The sequence below is a fragment of the Phoenix dactylifera genome, chromosome 8 (assembly GCF_009389715.1).
Source record: "Phoenix dactylifera cultivar Barhee BC4 chromosome 8, palm_55x_up_171113_PBpolish2nd_filt_p, whole genome shotgun sequence".
Lineage (NCBI taxonomy): Eukaryota > Viridiplantae > Streptophyta > Magnoliopsida > Arecales > Arecaceae > Phoenix > Phoenix dactylifera.
In genome coordinates this window covers 9387415-9410679 of record NC_052399.1, presented here as the reverse complement: position 1 = coordinate 9410679, position 23265 = coordinate 9387415, and the positions used below count along the sequence as shown (strand labels likewise).

At 37.6% G+C, this 23265-nt stretch overlaps 1 protein-coding gene across 2 annotated transcripts; it reads left to right on the top strand.

The window, feature by feature from the left end:
* The first annotated feature begins 3093 nt into the window (after positions 1 to 3093).
* On the top strand, positions 3094 to 21424 carry LOC103717213 (acetyl-CoA carboxylase 1-like). 2 transcript variants are annotated; one of them, XM_039128877.1, is made up of 33 exons: positions 3503 to 3518; positions 3629 to 3770; positions 4752 to 5127; positions 5250 to 5456; positions 5549 to 5710; positions 7189 to 7281; positions 7715 to 7810; positions 8111 to 8284; positions 8376 to 8469; positions 8572 to 8759; positions 8826 to 8876; positions 9279 to 9318; positions 9405 to 9529; positions 9607 to 9723; positions 9832 to 9906; positions 10026 to 10082; positions 10193 to 10297; positions 11206 to 11292; positions 12621 to 12812; positions 12904 to 13092; positions 14715 to 14825; positions 14958 to 15029; positions 15122 to 15298; positions 15515 to 15592; positions 15747 to 15869; positions 15982 to 16251; positions 16360 to 16715; positions 16879 to 17116; positions 17206 to 17558; positions 17780 to 17993; positions 18193 to 18375; positions 18494 to 20650; positions 21056 to 21424. In XM_039128877.1, exons 3-33 carry the CDS (start codon positions 4753 to 4755, stop codon positions 21110 to 21112), a joined length of 6816 nt encoding a protein of 2271 aa, XP_038984805.1. In that variant the 5' UTR covers positions 3503 to 3518; positions 3629 to 3770; position 4752; the 3' UTR covers positions 21113 to 21424. The 2 variants fall into 2 exon arrangements, with proteins under 2 accessions (XP_008803739.1, XP_038984805.1); XM_008805517.4 differs by having other exon boundaries at positions 3094 to 3770.
* The last annotated feature ends 1841 nt before the right edge of the window (positions 21425 to 23265 follow it).

Below are 23265 nucleotides of genomic sequence, written 5' to 3'. Positions count from 1 at the left end.
AATAATTCAAGATCTCATTCAAAATAGCTAGCCATAAGGTATTATTTAGATTCTTTGATCCTATATAAATATTCAAGATTTACCAAGCAAATAATCGATATAGGACTAAATATACGTCCACACCGATTCTTGCATTCATAACAAAACTTTTATTCTATTTATCCAATTGCTCTCATACAACGAGGCTTTGTGATGTCTTGCAAAGCAATCAAATGGAGCTTCGAAGTATAAGAGTTATGCCTCCAAAAGAAAGCTCGCATCTTCCGTTTCCATTCATTTATTTAGTATAACATCTTGTGGGCCTGTTAATTTCAGGTCTGGTAGGCCTGATCCCGGCTCATTAACATCCTGAATTGCTGGTTAACGCGGCACAAATTCCATTTGTTTTAGAGATTTCAAGATGATGATACTCTGTATTTCTAGCTCCAATCTCAAATTAGTGCTCACTCTCTAGAGAGCAATCTTAGACAGCAAGCCTCACAGTACAACCCTAAAACTACGACTACGACCTCAGAGTAGGAGTGGCAAAGAAAAAAAAAGTAGTTAAGAATTGCCATGACTCCACCTTGTTTCTACAGCTGAGATCTAATTCTATCTACCCCAATTCGTCAAGAACGGATCAGAATTTTGACTAGTTTTATCTAGTTTGTATCATGTTGGGTTACTCGGACTTAAAAATCGAATGTAGCCTTATAAATTGTTTGGTACTTTGAGTTTATACTGGTAGCTCAAACACTGGTGATGGAGAAAGAGTATAGTGTATGATGGTTCAATTAATGGATTAGTTGTGCACTTGTTCTGTCTTACTTGGACTGTAGTAATAGTGCTAGCAAAGTGTTTATTAGACCAATTTCTTTTTTAAAAAATTTTTAGGGAGACAAGGAGCTAAAGAATTCCTTTTCCTCTATTGAAAATGAGTGGAACCTACCCAATTTAATGTAATAGATCTAAATAATTTCCTGGTACACTGCATTGAAGAAATTCCTTTTGAGTAGTTGCTAGAGTTTGACGCAAAGTTTAGTATATAAAATTCACATATCATGGGATGAAAAAATCTCGACAAAAAAAGATAGGTACAAATGGAGTTGCTTGTGGAATGGGGAGTGAATATCATTCAACAAAATAATGCCTTGTGACATTGGGAGGAGGAGACAGAGGGATGTGAAATGGAGAGAAATGAGAAAGAGAGAGAGAGAGATACAGTGATTATACTGGTGATTATTGCAAGTTCCAAGCAAGTAGCAAGACTTTTGGTCCATAAACACAAACAGGTGGGGGGTGGTTAAAAGAAGATGCAGGGCAAAAGAAATATTTGTGATGAAAAAGTTGTTGGGGAACACATTTTGCACTACAAGCCCTCTCAAGGGCATAGTTATCATTCAATAATCCTAGCTATAGGTTTTGTCCTATCCATCATGTATCAATAGATATTGTTCAAAAGAACCTTTCTGGGATTGTCTATGGAAAGAGGGACTAATATGTTAATATTCATGTCATATATTGACAATGATTTCATGAAAAAGATTATAAATAACAAATCCAACCAAAATCTGTATGTGGTCCAATAAACAATCAAGCAACTATTATTGCTTGAATACTAGTGTGAAGCTATCCGAGCTAACGTGGATTCAATTGTAACAATCGACATTAATGCACAACAAAGGCCATACAAAAGAAAAAGCCTAAATTGTCAATGTTTCAATTGTTTTTTTTAGCTAAAAGCCGCTCGTAATATCAAGCAAAAGCCTGGTTTAGTGGACCTAAGATGGTAATTGTATCTATGATGCTTCTTTATGTTTGTCTCACTAGCTAGTGACATTTTAAGGAGAGCTAATACTTTTCTCTAGCTATCCAAGTCACTATTAAATCAAGTAGATATGAGTATTAGTCTCGTAGGGTTGCTTTGATAGTTACATTGTATAACTATTTACAAAGAAATCAAAAATAAAGAAATCATCATTTAGGATATTGAAGTAGGTTTCGAAGAAATTCATCAAGTAATAATGCATGGATGTAAGTTTTTTGCGGGGTGAAAAAGTGACAATTTGGAGTTTGAAAAAGCTTAAACCAATTGAGGTTATGGATGGGTTAGCTAAACTAGTTTGATTTGTAAGATAAACCACATACATATTCACACATTTGGGCAAGCATAATATATGTATGTGTGTGTATGCATGTTTGTTTGAAATTGTATCAATGTATATGTATATATGTATGTATATTTATGTATGCATGTATGCATATATCTACATAGAGATGGAACTTTGCTCCTCTCTAAAAAAGAAGCTATTTACTTCACTCCAAACTTAATAACAGAACATCTAAATCAAAGATGCATACCAACGATTATGATTTATATTATTAAAAATGCTTAGAAATTAAAAGTTATATATGATAGTGGCCTTTAACCTACACATCATCAAATGAGTACGAAAATGAATGAAAAATATAATAAGAGATCATATTTTGTTGTGATCTAAGCATCAAAATCTATTGATTTTCAATATATATATGTAAAATGTGATCTCAAGATGGATTCTCAATTGAAGTGCTTTATCATATTTTTTAACATACCAACACAATGAAAGCCGTGCATGTCCGTGTCTATATGACATATAGGTCATGTAATATAGGCCACCAAATTATGTAATATCCGGTTTTTAGATATTATTAGCAATAAAACCATGATCAATAATATGGATCTTTAATTTAAATATTATATTGTTGATTTTAGATTTGAGAAAAATAGATTTTTTTTGAATATATTCATCTTTTATATATGTGTGTGTGTGTGGGTGTGGATGGATAGATTGATAGATAGGTGTAAAAAGAGGCGAGGAAGGCATGCATCATCCACCTAACTAAACTCCTACCAACAACTGCGACACCCATTTCTTTCAATGCCTATTCTCACTAATTCCTCTCTTAAAACCCTCAAACAACTATTTCGATCAGCAAGATACAACATTAGCAACCTCATCCAATCCAAAGAGCACACGAGGCCCCACGCAATTTACTAGGACCAGGTGTACCGCCTACCTAAACTAAATTAATAACTATGGAAACCGAGCACACGTTCCTTTCCTCGCTCCCTTCCGGTTCCAAGGGCCTCAACTCTTCAACGTAGACATTATTGACCACAAAAATCAACAAATCCCAGACCCTAGCGACAACGAAGAGTTGGTCAGCAACATCACCCAACTCCCAGTCAAAATTCAAAGGTCCGATAAGCTCAAGCCACCGCCATCCTTTTCACCCCTCCCAAGACGCAATACTTGCAAAAAGTGGAGAAGAAATCTGAGTTTTGACGGGAAAGGGAATTATTTTTTTGTGTTTTAATCCGAATGAGGGGGCGAGAGGTGGCGAGGGGGAGGAAAAGTAGAAAAGATCGCATTTTTGGCTGAATGCGATGGGATTGGAAGGGGGTAGTTGGGAGCTACTTCCGATTGGGGTGAGAGAAGGGAAGGCGGAGGGTGGCAGGTACCACGTGGGGCTCCCTTCCCATTTAAAGCTGTTAGGTTTATCTCTCTTTCTCTCATAATTCCGCCGGTTTCTGCTCTCCTTTCCGCTCCTTTTCTCTCTTGTCCTTGTTTTTCTTCTCTCTTTTTTTTTTTCTTATTGCTCCCAGTCATTTCGTCGAATACTTGAGGCTTCTCGGTGAATGGGCGCTTCGCGGCGAGTTGAGGAAGAAGGATTAAAATCTAGAAGGACTTCTGAACCGGATTTGGCTTGAAAGGGGAGATCTTGGCCTCCCCTGTCTCTACTCCGATGTGAGTTGCCCAAAGTTCCCATCTTGTTTGCCTTTCTTGACTCTTGGTATGGTACTGGTGTGGGTTTGTGCTGTCTGGACCTTGCTTGGATGTGTTTCGGATGCTGGGTCCTCTTCTTTTGCGGTTTATTAGGTTGTGATTTTTGCATTTTGTTCGTTTCTTTAGATTTTGATTTAGCAAGATATGTTTTTTTTTTTCCTGATTGATTCGGAGGCTAGTCTGATTTAATGGTGCAATATTTTCTACCGAAGGAGACGCGATACGTGTTCCTATCTATCTTTTTTCAAAAAAATTTAGCGAGATTGATTGGTTCTGTAGCAATCATTGAGCTAAAATATGTCATGGAAGAGTGATTTGAGTCATTTATATTTGGTTTCCGGTAAGATAATCGCTATCATTATTAAGCTTGCTTTATGTTCTCTTGAGATCGTGTTGTGTGAAATTTCTTTGCAGAACGCCGTGGATTTTGGTTTAATACTTTTCCCCTCCATTCTTGTCTGTTGCATTTTGTTGGAAAATTTGTGATTTTATTCTGTGTTTTCCTTTTAAATTTGCCATGTATTAAATATTAGCTAACTATTAACCAAACTTTATCTGTAAATAAACCGATATAGGTATCAAATAATCTGTCAGGAGGGTAAATTTAACCCTGATACCTTGTTAGTATTGGATCTTTTTGCATAACTGTCTTGACAAAATTAGAATGTTATGCAACTAGACCTTTTCGATTTTATAAATTGTCTTTCATGTTTACTCTTTTAATCTAGACTCAAAGAATATTCTAAAATCAAAATTTGATCGAAAATAGTCGTTTGCAAAATTGATCCCTTAGTGAGCTTGTGTGGAGATATGTTGTTAATAATAATAGATGGGCACAAAACATTTAAAGAGCTTGAAAAAAGGTGAAAGAAATGATACTTAAAAATATGCTTTTAGTTTAAAATGCTCGAATCTATTTATAGTATTCCTTTGCCTGTGCAGCATGTCTGAAGTCCAGAGGGGACCAGTGATGGCAGAACCTTGGTCCATGAATGGAGTTGCAAATGGAACAGTTCAACTCAGACATGCAGCTATACTGTCAGAAGTCGATGACTTCTGCATGGCGCTTGGTGGGAAGAAACCTATCCACAGTATATTAATTGCAAATAATGGAATGGCAGCTGTTAAATTTATACGTAGCATCAGAACATGGGCTTATGAAACCTTTGGATCGGAGAAAGCAATTCTATTGGTAGCTATGGCAACTCCAGAAGACTTGAGAATTAATGCAGAACACATTAGGATTGCCGATCAATTTGTGGAAGTTCCTGGAGGAACCAACAACAATAACTATGCCAATGTTCAACTCATTGTCGAGGTTGGTTCTTTTCACTTGAGTTTTCATAAATATGCTCGACGCTGATACTGTGAAGTTGGAATAAACTTGTAAGTGCCTTGCTTTTTTTGCTTTATGAATATAACAATTCAAAATGTTGACAGATGGCGGAAATAACCCATGTTTCTGCTGTTTGGCCTGGTTGGGGCCATGCATCTGAGAACCCTGAACTTCCAGATGCACTAAATGCAAGAGGAATAATTTTTCTTGGGCCTCCAGCTGCATCAATGGCAGCACTAGGTGACAAAATTGGTTCTTCTCTGATCGCTCAAGCTGCAGGAGTACCAACTCTTCCATGGAGTGGCTCACATGTAAGTCCTGTACTGTCCTTTATATTTAGTAAGCCCACTTATTTTTTGTCCTTAAGTGTGCTATATCCACTTTCCTGGAAATGATCATACAGGTGCAAATTCCAGCAGAAAGCTGTTTGGATTCTATTCCTGAGGAAATTTATAGAGAAGCTTGTGTTTATACAACAGAAGAAGCAGTGTCTAGTTGTCAGGTGGTCGGTTACCCAGCCATGATCAAGGCATCCTGGGGTGGCGGTGGCAAAGGAATTAGGAAGGTCTGCATCCTACCCGATCACAAAATGCTTGCTTCTCTCTACCTTTTATAATGTTTAAAAAAATCTTAATATTAATCAGTTTGATAAGAAAAAGGTGATGCTTGCTGTTGAGATTTGTTTGTCAAGTACTGATCTTCCAGGATATATGCTGAAGAAAGGTTCTTAAGTTTCGGTCAAAACTTGGTCAATTTCAGTCGGTTTCAGCCTGTTTTGGCTGGTTTCAATCAATTTCAGCAGTTTGAAGCAAAAGCAGCTGAAACTAGTATTTACTTATTTATTTATTTATTCAACAATTTAATATGATTAATATTTTCTAAACTGACTAAAACTATTCAATCACACATTTATCTAAGGCTTTGATTATCAAATATGTTACGTTGTTTGAGCTTTGTAATCATGATGGGTGAGCTGCATTTCTAAATAACAAAGTAAATGGGTTCTTACTTATATGTTTTTTTTTGTGGCTTATGGGTTGTTCAAATGTGAGAGAATGCAACATGCATATACCTTTTGTTTTGCTTAGATGATTTATTAATATGTGATGGTTGGCTTAGATGGGTTAGTGACATGAAATAGAATAAAATATCCTCAAATGGGCATTTTCTTGCTTAAATGGGTTATAAATGAAATAAAATGAGATATGCTTAGATGGGTTTTCTATTTTGAAGTTATTTAAATGAATAGAACTGAATATGCTTGGATGGGTTTTACCTTGCTTAGGTGAGTTTAAAATAGAAAAAAAATGAACAATGGGTTTTTCCTCATTTAGACTAGTTATTAAAATGAAATAGAATGAAATATGCATTGGGAAAAGTTTAATATAATACAAATACATGAATAGATGTGGAAAATCTACACAAAAAATAAAGAAAAGTGTAGGTAGATTACATAAGTTAGGGAAAAGTGTAGGAAAATAGAACACATTTATCAAGAGTCGAAAGTTTAGTATGAGACACTAAGCTCCAACATAGTTTCTGCCTGGAACTAGCCTTATTACGCAAACTATGATCCTAAACAGCTTAAACACAAATTTATATATGAAATAACTTATCTTGATTTTTTAATTATTTTATTTTTTTTTCTTTTTATGGTAATTTTCTAACTCTTTTGACCAAAACCCCAAAACATGGAGCAAAGCTGCTGAAACCACCATAACTGTGGAAATTGAAATTCAACTCAGGGGACGTAAACCGAAACCAAATCTGAGTTTTAAAACCTTGTTCTGAGCGATAATATGAAAGCTATGTCATCGTGATTACTATAAGAATAGTGAAGAAGTTTTTTTTTTCCTTTTTGATCCTAATGTAGTCTGAAAGAAACTGCTTTACACTAAGTGGTAAACAGAGTTGCCAGAGCACATTTTCATAATTACTTCTTGTAGTTTCTTTCATGTTTATTTTTAAGCATTATGTGTGCAAGATACTTGTTGCCGTGCAAATGTATAGATCAAATTTGATTAACTCTTATTAATTTTGCAGGTTCATAATGATGATGACGTCAGAGCATTGTTCAAACAAGTGCAAGGTGAAGTTCCCGGTTCACCAATATTCATTATGAAGGTTGCATCACAGGTGAGATCATTTTCAACATTCTAAACTTTGGAACTTTAACTATTAACCATTCCTATTTCTCTGATTTATGACTCTTCCAGTGCCTTGAGTCATCTGGTGCTCAACTCATATGCCTTCTCCTTTCATCTGTTAAATATGTAGAAATTGGAATACATCTACCTTCTAATATTGAGCTAACATAATAGAAACTTGTGGGTGAATATTGTTATATAAAGTAAGCGATACATGCATCCATGCATACATGTATGCATCCATGCAATGCATTTATGTTTTGAATTGATAGTTCTGATATCTAATGTTGTTTATAGTATGTTAAACTCGTGATAAAAAGTACACACCTTTTCTTACAGGATGAAAATATGACTTACTGTGCTTGCTTTTTAGCTGCAGTATCTAATCCAACATCTTTTTGACATTTGGATTCCTCTTGTAGAGCCGGCATCTAGAAGTTCAGTTACTTTGTGACCAATATGGTAATGTGGCTGCTCTGCACAGTCGAGATTGTAGCGTACAAAGACGGCATCAAAAGGCAAGCTTTCATCAATTAATTTCTCAGCACTTCTCTCCTGATCTTTTGGAGCTTTACAATATCTGTAACCAGAGTTTGTTGTCTTTGTTATATGAATTCAGATGGGGCATCAATTGTAATTCTGCACACATTCCTTTATTTTCTAACTGTCCGTTCTTGAGTTTCTTTGTTTTGATTCATCTGACATCTATGTAATATATTTCTTGAAGAACAATCATTTACCTTACGTATAACATAAATTTCTTGTACTGGCTATTACATGAACTCCTTGAATAAACATTGACAGTTAATATCCAACAGATTATAGAGGAGGGCCCAATCACAGTGGCATCTCCTGAGACTGTGAAACAACTTGAGCAGGCAGCGAGGAGGCTTGCTAAGTGTGTGGGCTATGTTGGTGCTGCGACTGTTGAGTATCTTTACAGCATGGAAACTGGTGAATACTATTTCCTAGAACTCAACCCACGATTACAGGTTGGTTTTTTTTGTTTTTTTGTTTGCAATTAGCAGTGACATTTGGCTCATTCAATTTCTTTCTTGCCTTCTCAATATTGGTCCTTTTCAGGTGGAGCATCCCGTAACTGAGTGGATAGCTGAAATAAATTTGCCAGCAGCTCAAGTTGCAGTGGGGATGGGAATACCTCTTTGGCAAATTCCAGGTATGATAATTTCATTTTATTGGTTTTTGGCAGAATATCTCTTATACATTAATTTGCTGTCTAACCTGCTTCCTTGTATGCCATTGTGCTTCCCGTATATAGAAATTAGGCGCTTTTATGGAATGAACCATGGTGGAGGGTATGACGCTTGGAGAAAGACATCAATTTCTGCAACTCCATTTGATTTCGATAAAGCAGAATCTGTAAGGCCAAAAGGTCACTGTGTAGCTGTACGGGTAACTAGCGAGGATCCAGATGATGGTTTCAAGCCTACTAGTGGGAAAGTGCAGGTGAGATTTTGCAAAATATGACATGATGCTTGTGGTGCCTGCTTACATCTAATTTGATTATTGCAGGAACTAAGTTTCAAAAGCAAACCAAATGTATGGGCATACTTCTCTGTGAAGGTATATTCTTTAACCAATGCTTTGGTTGGTTTGATTGCATCAGAATGAACCCTGTTGTTTCTTCTGCTAAAAAGACAAATGTAAACATGGCCTCGTATGTGTTTAATACAGACAGATGCAGTGAATATTTTTCTTTGAATCAATTACACAGATTGATATGGTTATTACTATGAAACATTGTATATAAGAATAAAAATAGCAAAAACAACTACTACTGCAATGACTAATAAAATTATCTTATTCTTCTAATTATGATTATCCACCAATAAGATTTGCTGCACTATTATAATGGAACTATGGCTATTTGATTGAACATCCTGGTGAAACTATGTACTCTAATGTTTGCGGTATATTCTTCTTGTTCCGTGTGACTAACTAATGAGCATTTTTTGTAATTTGCAGTCTGGAGGTGGCATTCATGAGTTCTCTGATTCCCAATTTGGTATATATCCTTTAGAACGACCAGATTGCTAGATTCTTGTAAAGCTCTTGATATTGCTTGTTGTTAAATTTCTCTTCTCTTCCTAGGGCATGTTTTTGCTTTTGGGGAGTCTAGAGCTTTAGCAATAGCTAATATGGTCCTTGGGCTAAAAGAGATTCAAATAAGGGGAGAGATCCACACAAATGTTGATTACACCATAGATCTCTTACATGTAAGTTATTTAGTCTATCTTGTGAGATTACCGACTATGCAAATTTATAGTGCAGTTCTCATGTCCTTCCCTTTCAGGCTTCAGAATACAGAGACAATAAGATCCATACTGGTTGGCTGGACAGCAGAATTGCTATGCGAGTTAGAGCTGAGAGGCCTCCTTGGTATCTCTCTGTTGTTGGAGGAGCTCTCTATGTAAGCATAGTTAATCTAAACTATATTATGGTGGCTTGACTCTCATTTATGTAGTCAGATGGTATGCTTTGTCTTTCTAATCTGCTTTCTTATGGTTTATAAATACAGAAAGCATCAACAAGCAGTGCAGCCATGGTTTCGGACTATGTTGGTTACCTTGGCAAAGGTCAAATTCCACCCAAGGTAATGCACTTCACTGCATCCAGGATTGGAATAAAGAAATTTTGGCCTTTGAGCTCTCTCTCTCTCTCTTTCTCTCTCTTTCAAAACTTGATCAAGTGACTCAGTAATGTTGATTGCAGCACATATCACTCGTTAATTCCCATGTCACTTTGAATATTGAAGGAAACAAATATACGGTATCTTAACTATACCTTTGGCCTGAAAAGTCTTTTACCATTTTCTAAGCATGTGGAAGTTAAATTCTGGGGAACTTCTTCATTCTTAATTTATTGAAATTTTTTCTTAGATTGAAATGGTAAGGGGTGGACCTGGTAGCTACAGGTTAAGCATGAATGGATCAGAGGTTGAAGCAGAAGTTCATACATTGCGTGATGGTGGTCTTCTGATGCAGGCAAGCTTTCTACTTGACCCTGCTCCCTATTTTCTCAATATCATATGCTACCACTATAATAAACTTTGGTGCTCACCACCAGGAGCCACTGAGCTAAATTTCTATGCTAATTTACAATGTTAGTGCTAAAATTTTCTTTGCGATCGTTCTGGCAACCATCTATACAGCTCTCAGTTATTCAGACTTGTAAGGGTGAAAGCTCATAATTAATTGGAAATGTATAGTGGTGTATAAATGTGTGGTATCCTACTAAAGCTATTATAGGTCATGTTTTCAGAATTCTTAATCAGCAAAATTCTCCTATTATTTGGATCTCCTGATAAAAATTTATAGGGTTATTAATATATTTATAATTTTATTTGTGAGGTTTGTAGGATGGTGATCTTGTTCTCTAAAATGAAGGGATTTCTGTTGTTAAGTTGATATAACTTTTATAAGATCAAGTTGAAGGGGAAGTTGTTGTGTTGATATTTTTTGGATATATTAACTTCATGTGAGCAAAAAGGCCGAGAATAACCATGGCTGATAATATTTTGCAAATGCAGCAGAAAATAGCTTTCTTTTTAATATCTTTTTGGAAGTTTTTGCATAGGATAACCTCAATCATGTAAACAGAACATAATGTGTTTTAAATAATCAGCATGCTTTGTTGTCTTCAAAAGTGTGTAATGACTTTGTGATCCCATGGTGCAATTTTCTGCTTTCTTTACAACAATCTCTTGCAAATCTGCCTAGTTGAGCTGTGAAAAATAAGAAAATAATTTGCTCGTCATCAAGGTTACATTTGAATTTCACAATAGTTGCAAGTAGACCTTTTTTTTGTAAATGAAGGCTGTCTATTACCACATTATCTAGGTTAGCACCTTGTTTAGGTGTTTAACTATTCAAATGGGTGTAATTTTGTACAGTTGGATGCAAACAGTCATGTGATATATGCTGAAGAAGAGGCTGCTGGTACTCGCCTTCTTATTGATGGGAGGACATGCTTGTTACAGGTAAACATAATCATCCTCTTATATTTCTTCGATATAATCAAGTTATTAGAAAGAAGTCCATACATATTCTCTAAATCTCTTGGGCAACTTATCTTCAACGAAAATTGCAAGTGTACCTTGGCATATGTCACCAAATGGCTTATGGTGTGCTGTTACTTTATTTAACATTAAATTTCTAAACTTCGATGCTAATGTAAAATACTACAAACAATACATGTTTATAAGAAAAGACAGTTAAAAGTAACCTTGGCCCAACTTACAAGAGATATTACTCCCACTGGAATGAAGGAAAACAATGAAGACACTGATTTGTGTTACAAATATTCATATTTTTCATGCATTTGTAATGAATTAAAGGAGATTTTTGTCTACTGTGAGCGCTAGACATTTTGTATCTTCCTCCTCTTAGTGTACGAATAACATTTTTCCATTAGTACATGTACATCTCCCCATGGATTGAAGTATCACATGCTGGTGTTGTGCCTGCTTGGCAGTGCTACTGTATGTAGTATGCTGTGTCAAGTTGTGCCAATGCTTGGCTTACATTGATGTGGTGGTTTTCCAGATATAGGAATGCTGCTGATACTATGTTAGTGCCATTTGCCAGTAAGGTGATAGCAAGGTACATAGTATGCTGTGTCTTGTGGTGCTGATTGGCACTTATTCCATGTTTCTGCCACTCCTGGATGGTCCAACCCTTATATTCTGTATTCTTTGCAATATCTTATAATGAACTTTATTCATAAGTCAAGCCTTATCTTCATGGTAATTGTTATGCTTTCCCTGTTCTTGATATTTATGCTTGTTATAGTACTCTCCAATATCAAAAACACAAAAAAAAATCTTTTATTGACTACTTAAATTTCTTATTTGCAACAGTAAATGCCAGTTCCTGAACTTAACTTACAGTGGGCTTACAGGCGTGGATCTGTAGTGCATGTGCCTTAGGAACTACAATTCACTATCACTTGAGGATCAAATCAATCATGCAACCAACTTTATCTGTTTTTTTTTTCTTTTTGTTCACCAAATTGACTAGGTGCATATTTAGGGTCATTTCACAATCCAAACACATTGTGTCTTAGGGTTTATTTGAAAGGTTTAGTCAGATGATGGCTTTCAAAATGCTGCATAATAACTATATGAATTTCTTGATACATTATGCTGATAACTGGTTACTTTTGATGTTGACTTTTGTGTTACATGTAACTTTTGGATGTTGTTGGCTTGCACGTCCAGCAAAGATCAACTTGCAAGTACTTTTGATGGAAAACATCTTCTTCAGTAGTGCTTAACAAGACATGGAAAATAATTCTCTCTTCTTTCAGAATGATCATGATCCATCCAAATTGGTGGCTGAGACACCATGCAAGCTGCTTCGCTTCTTGGTTCCTGATGGTGCTCATGTTGACACTGACGAACCATATGCGGAGGTTGAGGTAATGAAGATGTGCATGCCACTTCTATTGCCTGCTTCTGGAGTTATTCATTTTGTGATGTCGGAAGGCCAGGCAATGCAGGTAACTTATATCTTTTGTTAATCTGCTCTTAGACTTTTTCATAATTCTAAGACCAATATCCAAAATAGGCAACGCTATAATTTTGTTTCAGGCTGGTGATCTTATAGCAAGGCTGGATCTGGATGACCTGTCAGCTGTTAGAAGAGCTGAGCCATTTCATGGCACATTTCCAAAACTGGGTCCCCCAACTGCAGTTTCTGGCAAAGTTCACCAAAGATGTGCTGCAAGTTTGAATGCTGCGCGGATGATTCTTGCAGGCTATGAACATAACATCAATGAAGTAAGCACCAGAAACCATAAAAAAATAAACTTTAGTTTTTCCTTTTTCTTGTTTAAATGTTTATTCTTTTGGTTACTTCTAGATGGTTTCTGATAAGAAATATTAGTTCTAACTAGTTTAATGTACTTGAATAAGTTTAGATTTCTGTCTTGTATGTCAACTTTTTTGGAATTAACTTCTTGCATGATATGTGTATATATATTGTTGGATGGAATTTAAATTGTTGATTGGATCTGTTTTTCATGATATTGCTTCATACCTTAATTTTTTACATCAAATAAGAATCACAATATTTGTCATCCTTCCATCATGTGGTGTTCAGGAAATAAATGAAGTTCCACTAATTGTATTTGCTTAGGCTTTATAATCTCTTCTTAACTTTGTGCCAGAAAAATCCTGGATCTTTGGCTATTGAATTATAACATTCCATGCTAGTGAAATATGCATTGCCTATGTCACAAAAATTATTGGCACTTCTACAATAAAGTAATGTTCAATGTTGGCAGAACCGGTACCGACAGACGTGTTGGCTAGTGATCGGTACAATATGGAACCAGTTCGTACCGTACCAAACCATGGTGTATGGAAGCAGAGGGAGGGAGAGGTAGAGGGTTGGAGAGGAAGAAGGAGAGGGAGGGAGAGGGAGGGGGGAGAGAAAGGAAAGGGAGCGGGGGAGAGAGAGAGAGAGGAGGGAGAGAAGGGGGGACTCACCTGGGCTGTAGAGGTCTGCATCCAGAGGAGAAGGCCTTCATCTTATCCTGTAGTGACAGAGGGGGCCAGATCCGGGACCGGATGACAATGATGGAGAGAGGCTGTGACAATGATGATGGTCCCTGACGGCCTTCATCCCTGAGAGAGAGTGGCCATGGGCCTATAAAGATACGGGTTCGAGGGCTGAACCTAGCGCGGAGAGAGAGAGAGAGAGAGGCTTACCGGTGAAGAGGGAAGAGTGCATGGTGGAAGGTGGCCTGGTAGCTTGCTGATGAGCAGCTCTCGAACGGCCGGGTTGGGGGGGGGGGGGGGGGTGAAGATGCGAAGTTGCGAATTATCCCATTGAAAGAGAGTGGAGAGCAAAGTCGAAAAAGAGAGAACCATCGAAAGGGAGCTGATTATTTATAATTGCGTGACTGAACCAACTTGAGGATTGAACCGTCTCGAACCGGCGTTGGTATGGTTTGGCATGAGCTGAATTGCCTGGTTTGGGTCGGCTCAATGATCCCTGGTAACTGGTAAGTAATAAAATTCTAAACAATAGCAATCATAGACTCAAAGTGCTGTCTCCCTTCTAATTGAATCTGGTCCTTCTGTTGCTAAAATAATGAGCAATCTGAAATAGAACTCAATTAACTTATCTTATATGGTGCATTAAAAGTAGGTGACTAGAACAACACCAGCTTCCTGTTGCCATGCACATCTGCCATTGTTAAGGTTATTTTCAGCTGCTTATGTATTTTCCTGATAGACAACAAGGACTTTGACTGCAATGACATTGATATAAGATGTTATGCTTGCATTGGCGCAAACACTATCCTGCTTAAGCATTTTACTGATCTATGTAACTTCTAGTTTGTATGGTCATTTATAATTTTTTGAGCAATTCTGATCATCCATACAATTATCAGGTTGTGCAAGATTTGCTAAACTGTCTAGACAGTCCTGAGCTTCCTTTTCTACAGTGGCAAGAGACCATGTCTGTCTTGGCTACTCGCCTGCCAAAAGATCTCAGGAATGAGGTCCGTTTACAATTTAGAATTTACATAATTACAGTTGACAAGATTTTCTTTTCCTTTTCTTTATCACTTTTTTCTTGGTTTTTATTAACTGTGGAGATGAGGTAATATTTAATTATCACACATCCAATGCAGCTGGATGAAACAATCTCAATTTGTCAGATGAATATTGATTTCCCTGCAAGGTTACTGAGGGGAGTTCTTGAGGTTGGTGAACCCTTAGATTAATTTCTCGTGTCCATCCTGGTTATTTTGAGTTGAAGTTTGACAATGCCTTTACTTGATATGCCTTCTTGCAGGCTCATCTCTTATCCTGCACTGAGAAAGAAAAGGCCACACATGAGAGACTGGTGGAGCCTCTGATGAGTCTCGTCAAGTCATATGAGGGTGGACGAGAAAGCCATGCTCGTGTGATTGTGCGATCTCTTTTTGAGGAGTACCTATCTGTTGAAGAACTATTCAGTGATAACATTCAGGTAATTGTTTTTATCACAAGATACCATTTTATTACGAACTGCTGCATTTGTTCTTGTATCATTTTATATGAAACATTACTAAAATTGACATCATTTTTTTTTCATTCAAGATTTCCATACATACAAATTCAGCCTTTATATCTAGCAGGAACAATAAGAATCTTTGAAATAAAATTTCTTAATGCGAGACCTTATGATCTTTTGCTTGATACATAGGCTGATGTCATAGAACGTCTCCGGCTTCAGCACACGAAGGATCTCTTAAAAGTTGTTGACATAGTGTTGTCCCATCAGGTAATGCTTGATTAGGGTCTGTTTAAACCAGTTATTTTCTGCTATCATTCTTGTGTTCTATGATGATTGTATTGTAACATACATATTCTTATGTTGATTGGTTTGTAGATATTAACGTTTGCATTGATGAGTAGTTTATACCATTGTCTTGAAGGGTGTCAGGAGAAAAAACAAGTTGATACTACGACTTATGGAAGCACTGGTTTACCCAAACCCTGCTGCCTACAGGGACCAATTGATTCGTTTTTCTGCTCTTAATCACACAACATACTCTGAGGTCTATAAATCTGGCTGATATCTATAAAATTTTTGTTGAAATATTTCCTTTCTTTTGAGTAGGAAACAGTCCACCCTTAACAACATGCATATTATGAATCTGATTGCTGCAGTTGGCACTAAAAGCAAGTCAACTTCTTGAGCAAACTAAACTTAGTGAACTCCGTACAAGCATTGCCAGAAGCCTTTCAGAGTTAGAGATGTTTACAGAAGAAGGGGAACGTGTATCTACACCTAGGAGGAAAAGTGCCATCAATGAGCGGATGGAGGATCTTGTTAGTGCTCCTTTGGCCGTTGAGGATGCCCTTGTGGCTTTGTTTGATCACAGTGATCCTACACTTCAAAGGAGAGTTGTTGAGACATACATACGTAGATTATACCAGGTACTACTTTAATATATAAAAAAGCCTTTCTTTTTCTCTTAAAATTTAGATATTGTTGACAATATTACGTCTCTTTGTTCTAAATGTAACTTAAGACATGTTTTCCAGCCCTACCTTGTCAAGGGAAGTGTGCGGATGCAATGGCACAGATCTGGTCTAGTTGCTCTGTGGGAATTCTCTGAAGAACATATCGAGAAAAGAAATGGGCCTGAAGATCCAATACCCGGTAAGCCATTGGTAGAGAAACATTGTGAGAAGAGATGGGGGACCATGGTTATCATCAAATCCCTTCAGTTTCTGCCAACAGCAATCAGTGCTGCATTGAAAGAGACTACACATTGTTTAAATTCCAAATCCGACAATGAACCATTCTCAAATGGGCTACCAGAGCATGCTACTCAAGGCAATATGTTGCATGTTGCATTGGTTGGCATTAATAACCAAATGAGTACACTTCAGGATAGGTTAGTTAACTTCTTTCAATTATCTTCTTTTATAAGTAGCTGCAATTTAATGTTGTTTTTTAATTAAGATCTTTTGCATATATTCTGATTAGGAAGGATTTTATTTTAAATATTAACAGGAATTTCCTAATCGATATTCAAGTTTGCTTTGATTTTTTGGCAGTGGTGATGAGGATCAGGCCCAGGAAAGAATAAACAAGTTGGCCAAGATTTTGAAAGACAACTCCTTAAGTTCTGGTCTTCATGAAGCAGGGGTCAGAGTTATTAGCTGTATTATACAGAGGGATGAAGGCCGAGCACCTATGCGCCACTCCTTCCACTGGTCAGCTGAAAAGCTCTATTACGAGGAAGAACCTCTGCTTCGTCACTTGGAACCTCCTCTTTCTACATTTCTTGAATTAGTCAGTAACCATATTTATCCATTAATGTTCTATACTTTTTCCATCCCTGTCTTTTAGATTACTTACTAAAATAATGTTTGCAACCTTAGGACAAGCTGAAAGGCTACAAAAACATACAGTACACGTCATCCCGGGATCGCCAGTGGCACTTGTACACTGTCCTAGACCCCAAGGCACCCGTCCAGAGGATGTTCCTGAGGACACTTGTGAGACAACCCAACATGACCAATGGATTTTCATCGAGTGAAGTCCTTGACAGTGAAATAATTTGTGCACAATCTCATTTACCGTTTGCATCAATTAGTATTTTGAGATCATTAATGGCAGCATTGGAAGAATTAGAATTACATGTGCATAATGCAACCATCAGATCAGACCATTCACACATGTATCTGTGCATCTTACGAGAACAACAGCTTTTTGATCTCATGCCAGTTTCAAGGTAAGCATCATATATACAGTCATTTTTTTTCTTCTTCTTCTCCTCTCTCTCAGCATTTTAAGGTTGTATGTGGTAATAAATAGTCTTCTTTTTCTTTTCCTTGAGAATCATCTTATTCTATCTTGTATCTTTTACAAATTTCAGTAATTCACCTGAAAAGAATTAGTTGATTATCACTTCATTACAATCATGTAAGGTCAATGTTCACAAATTTTGTCCAGGACCGTGGATGTAAATGATGGTCGGGAGGAATTTACTATCTGTACAATCCTGGAAGAAATGTTTGTAAAAATTCATGAATTGGTTGGTGTACGGATGCATCGTCTTGCTGTTTGTGAGTGGGAAGTGAAGCTTTGGCTGGATTCTATTGGACTCGCTAGTGGTGCTTGGAGAATTATAGTGACCAATGTTACTGGTCATACATGTACCATACATGTAAGTCTAATTTATGTTTATGGGACTAATTTTTGGTGAATACAAGCTACTAGATATAATTTTGAACCTTATCAATGCGTCATCTTAAGGAGATAGTTCTACAGATAATTGAACTAGATATTATCTGTCACAGGAATATATGTTACTTCATCTTTTCCTTCTTTTGAAACTGAGCAATCAAGTTGATTTCTTTTTACAGATCTACCGAGAAGTAGAGGACAGTAAATCACATGAACTGGTCTACTACCATTCTGCCACATCTGTATCTGGTCCTTTGCATGGTGTGCCATTGACTGCAAGATATCAGCCTCTAAGTGTCATTGATCGAAAACGTTTAGCAGCAAGGAAGAACAACACTACTTACTGTTATGATTTTCCACTGGTGAAACTCTCATTCCTTCATTATGTTATTCTGATTTCAATTAGTTGTATTGCATATATGTGAGTTAGCATCAGTTTCTCTGCTTAATCATCCTAAATTTAGAGTAATGTTTTTTCAGGCATTTGAAACAGCACTACGAGTGTCATGGGCATCCTATGATTCAGGTAATGCGAAAGCCAAGGACAGCAAAGATATTCTTAAAGTTACAGAACTCATGTTTGCGGACAAAAATGGAGCATGGGGTACTCCTCTAGTTCCTGTGGAGCGTTCTCCAGGTCTCAATGATGTCGGCATGATAGCTTGGATCATGGAGATTTCGACACCAGAATTCCCCAGTGGAAGGAAAATTATAGTTGTGGCTAATGATGTGACCTTCAAAGCAGGGTCTTTTGGTCCTAGGGAAGATGCATTCTTTTATGCAGTTACCAATCTGTCCTGTGACAAGAAACTTCCTCTGATCTACTTGGCAGCAAACTCTGGTGCTAGGATTGGGGTAGCAGAAGAAGTAAAAGCTTGCTTTCGTGTGGGTTGGTCCGATGAGTTGAGTCCTGAACGTGGCTTTCATTACATTTATCTGACCCCTGAAGATTATGCACGTATTGGCTCATCTGTAATAGCACATGAGGTGAAACTAGAAAATGGTGAAAGTAGATGGATCATAGACACCATTGTAGGAAAAGAGGATGGTTTGGGAGTTGAGAACTTAACTGGAAGTGGTGCCATTGCTGGTGCTTATTCAAGGGCTTACAAGGAGACATTTACTCTGACCTATGTGACAGGAAGAACAGTGGGCATTGGAGCTTATCTTGCTCGGCTTGGCATGAGGTGCATTCAACGTCTGGATCAGCCTATAATCCTCACTGGGTTTTCAGCACTGAACAAGCTTCTCGGGCGGGAAGTGTACAGCTCCCACATGCAATTGGGTGGCCCAAAAATCATGGCAACAAATGGGGTTGTTCATCTTACTGTATCAGACGATCTTGAAGGTATTTCAGCAATTCTGAAATGGCTGAGCTACATTCCTCCTTTCATTGGTGGGCCTCTTCCTATATCGAGATCCTTGGACCCACCTGTTCGGCCAGTTGAATACTTCCCTGAGAACTCATGTGATCCCCGGGCAGCTATTTGCGGCATTCAGGATGGCAGTGGCAGGTGGTTAGGGGGTATCTTTGACAGAGATAGCTTCATAGAGACACTGGAAGGTTGGGCAAAGACAGTGGTTACAGGAAGGGCGAGGCTTGGTGGTATCCCTGTTGGAATTGTAGCTGTTGAAACTCAGACTATGATGCAAGTCATCCCTGCAGACCCTGGTCAGCTTGATTCTCAGGAACGGATTGTCCCACAGGCGGGACAAGTTTGGTTCCCTGACTCTGCCACCAAAACATCTCAGGCGTTGTTAGATTTTAACCGTGAAGAACTCCCACTATTCATACTTGCTAACTGGAGAGGTTTTTCAGGTGGGCAGAGAGATCTTTTTGAAGGGATCCTTCAGGCAGGGTCCACCATTGTTGAAAATTTGAGGACATACAAGCAACCTGTCTTTGTGTACATTCCAATGACTGGAGAGCTTCGTGGGGGAGCATGGGTTGTCGTGGACAGCAAGATCAATCCAGATCACATCGAGATGTATTCTGAACAGACAGCTAAGGGCAATGTGCTCGAACCAGAAGGGATGATTGAGATCAAATTCAGAACTAAGGAGCTTCTTGAGTGCATGGGTAGGCTCGACCTGGAGCTGGTAAGTCTCAAAGCAAAGCTTCAGGAAGCAAAGACAGTTGGTGACCCTGGTGATGCGGAGTTGATCCAGAAGAGAATAATCTCTCGAGAAAAGCAGTTGTTGCCTGTGTACACTCAGATAGCCACACGGTTTGCTGAGTTGCATGATACCTCCCTCAGAATGGCAGCTAAAGGAGTAATAAAAAAGGTGGTTGATTGGGAGAGCTCCCGTTCTTTCTTCTACAAAAGGTTACACCGGAGAGTTTCTGAGTGTTCGCTCATAACGATTGTTAGAGATGCTGCTGGGGAGCAGTTGTCTCAGAAGTCTGCATTGGAATTGATCAAGAAGTGGTTTTTGGCTTCTGAGCCATCTGAATTGGCTGGCAGTAAATGGGAGGATGATGATGCTTTCTTTGCTTGGAAGGATGATCCAAAGAACTTCGAGAAATATCTAGAAGAATTGCGGGTTCAAAAGGTACTCTTGCAACTTTCTAGTCTTGGCAAATCAGCTTCAGATTTGCAGGCTCTGCCTCAAGGTCTTGCTGCACTCCTCAGCAAGGTAAGCATGCTTTGTTATGCCTTCTATGCGATGCTATTTATGCTATTTAAAGCTCTAGTGAAATTCGGGACCTGTTGATTTTTTTTCGGGATTTTTTTTAATAAAAAAGGTCAAAGGTGTTTCTCCTCAATTCTACACAGAATTGATGAAAAATCTTTCATGAATTACTGTTGACCTTCACGTATTACTCTTGATTTTTGCTAAAATTTTGCCCCTTTCCTGAGACTTACTAAATTTTTCCTTTTTGTTGAAAATGGTTTGATATTGTTCCAGATAATTCTTCTATTCATTAATTCTCGAAACTCCGACATCTACATCTATGAAAATCCCACATCTTGAAATTGTCATTACGATCCAAACCTGTCCGTGTTTACTGATGAGTTGATTTTTGGACATTTTGTACAGATGGATTCCTCTAGCAGAGCTCAGATAACTGAAGAACTTAAACAGGTGCTTGGGTAGTATTGAATCAGGTGCTCCGATCACAAAAAAAGTGATCTCATCCCTGTGAAATTTTGAAAGGCACCAGCGTCACACCACAGTATTAAGGTTCTTGTTGCTCTTTAACAACCTAGGCTCCTAGTCATTTGCAACACTATTTATCTTCTGCGGAAAGTGTATATATCAGGGCAATCACCAGTATGATATTTCGTACTGGTAGTGTGTTATTTGTTATCGAGAGACTATTTCAGGAAACTAGCATTCATCTGGACCTTCCAGTTATTTGTAAGAGTTAATTTTTATTATTTATGAATAAGTGTTTCTGGAATCCAATTTTTTTGGAGCACTCCTTATTACGAACTGTGGCAATAGCTGTTATGCATTCACTCACCCCACACCACTGGGTGTTCTAAAGCAGGTGATAAGAAACACCAATGGAGATAGAAAAGAAGGAAGAGGTGATGTTTGGGAGGCCCGAAGAAAGATGGTGATCAAATGCATGCCAGAAAATAGAGTGTTTAGAAGAGTAAAGGTTAATGTATGTTAAAAAAAATTAAAAGATGTGTCGTACGAGCTTATGCTATTCAGGTTTATACTTTGGGAATAAATTTCTTTGTATTCTTTATAACAATTCTGAAAGAATAATGGGAACGTGGAACCTGAGGAAAATCTTCATGTCACTGAGAGTACTTCACCTCCGTGTCAACTCTTATAGTTTCTTCGAGGCCTCTGAAGAGGGCATGATGTTATTCTGTGTTCTATCTCAGGTGGAAGGGAAGACAATTGCCTACCCATCAGCTTCTCTTCATTGTATACTAATCTGAGCAAGCATTGGCAACTGACTATAGAGAAATATCAGTGAAGTGTTTCATGATTGTTGTCATGGCTCATTAGTTATTAGTACTTGGGGACGTAGTAGTTGAAAAGAATAAATGTACATGGATGTATTTTTTCCATCACCATCTTAATTTGTTGTGAAATGCCAACAAGGAAATGTTCCTAGAGTCATACCAGTAGACCTAGATTGCTTATATTACTCAAGTTAATGTTCAGATCAAGCTTCCTTTCTATTAATTTGAAAGTTTTTCTTAGATATAAGAAAATGATTCAGTTTTAGAGCCAAAGATCGTAACTCTCGAACGGGTAATCGAAAAGATTCTAGAGCATCCTCAAAATTAGGTACTGTTCCTCCAATGATTGTAGCACTAAATACTTCTGGGATAAAGCTTTTCCTCTGTAAGAGCCTTGTGTAATAAACCCCCTTATGGTCGGTCCTCGGTCGTCGTAAAGTAGTAAAGGTCTTCGCAAAGCTTTTGGGAAAACGGGTAGTCTTGTGCTGAAGCGTAGCATTTCAGGTCGGACCACCGAATCACATCTTTTTTTGATGGGAGGGTACTTGAGCAGGTGACAGAAGAGGTTTTTCTCCACTTCTGATGTTGGACAATGGCATCAGTTTCCATTTAAAGTAACAGCAAACACTGTGGGCCGGCTAACCTTGACCTAACAATTAATTTGGCCATTGTGGTCAGTAACACAATGAGTATCCCAATCAATCACCTGGTTACATTCACTGTAAGCTGTGGAATGCATGGAAACCGACTAGCTTGATCGTCAATCACTATACTCCAAAAGTCAATTAGAAGTTTAATGTTTTATCACGACGAACATAAATAGCAATTAACATGATATATAGTGGATTTATTAATTATTTTCTCTCTCAAAAGAAACAATCTATTGTAGGAAAAATATATGAGAGATGTCGCAAAAAGATATTTTGGAATATAGTGAAGCATTTGGAAAAGCACAATAAAATTTTAGTAAACTAAAATTTTAAAATTGTTTCTAAAATAAAAAAAATTGAAAGATATTTTTAAAAATAAAAAAATTCTTTTCCAGATTCGACAGTTAAGTATATCCGTTAGTTTAACAATATTCTGATAATAGCTAACGGCCGGCTAGGCTGATATTAGGTAGTTTTATTATTGCTTCTCGTGATGCGAATGATAATTTCTAAATATGTTGAACAGAATATTTTATACGGTGCAGGGTTGAGATTAGGATTTGAGAATGGAGCAAAAGGAGACCAGAGAATTAGATGGCAAGAGTTCCCATGGCACAACAAGGTTTTAAGAAAATGATAGGTTCCGATATTAATTTGTAAAGACAAGGATGAT

Excerpts from the sequence above, each read along its gene's own strand:
- LOC103717213 (XM_008805517.4), top strand. The coding sequence starts at position 4,753 with ATGTCTGAAGTCCAGAGGGGACCAGTGATGGCAGAACCTTGGTCCATG. Across the intron at positions 17,117-17,205 it reads TTTCTACATTTCTTGAATTA|GACAAGCTGAAAGGCTACAA; the intron begins GTCAGTAACCAT and ends TTGCAACCTTAG. Across the intron at positions 20,651-21,055 it reads TTGCTGCACTCCTCAGCAAG|ATGGATTCCTCTAGCAGAGC; the intron begins GTAAGCATGCTT and ends CATTTTGTACAG.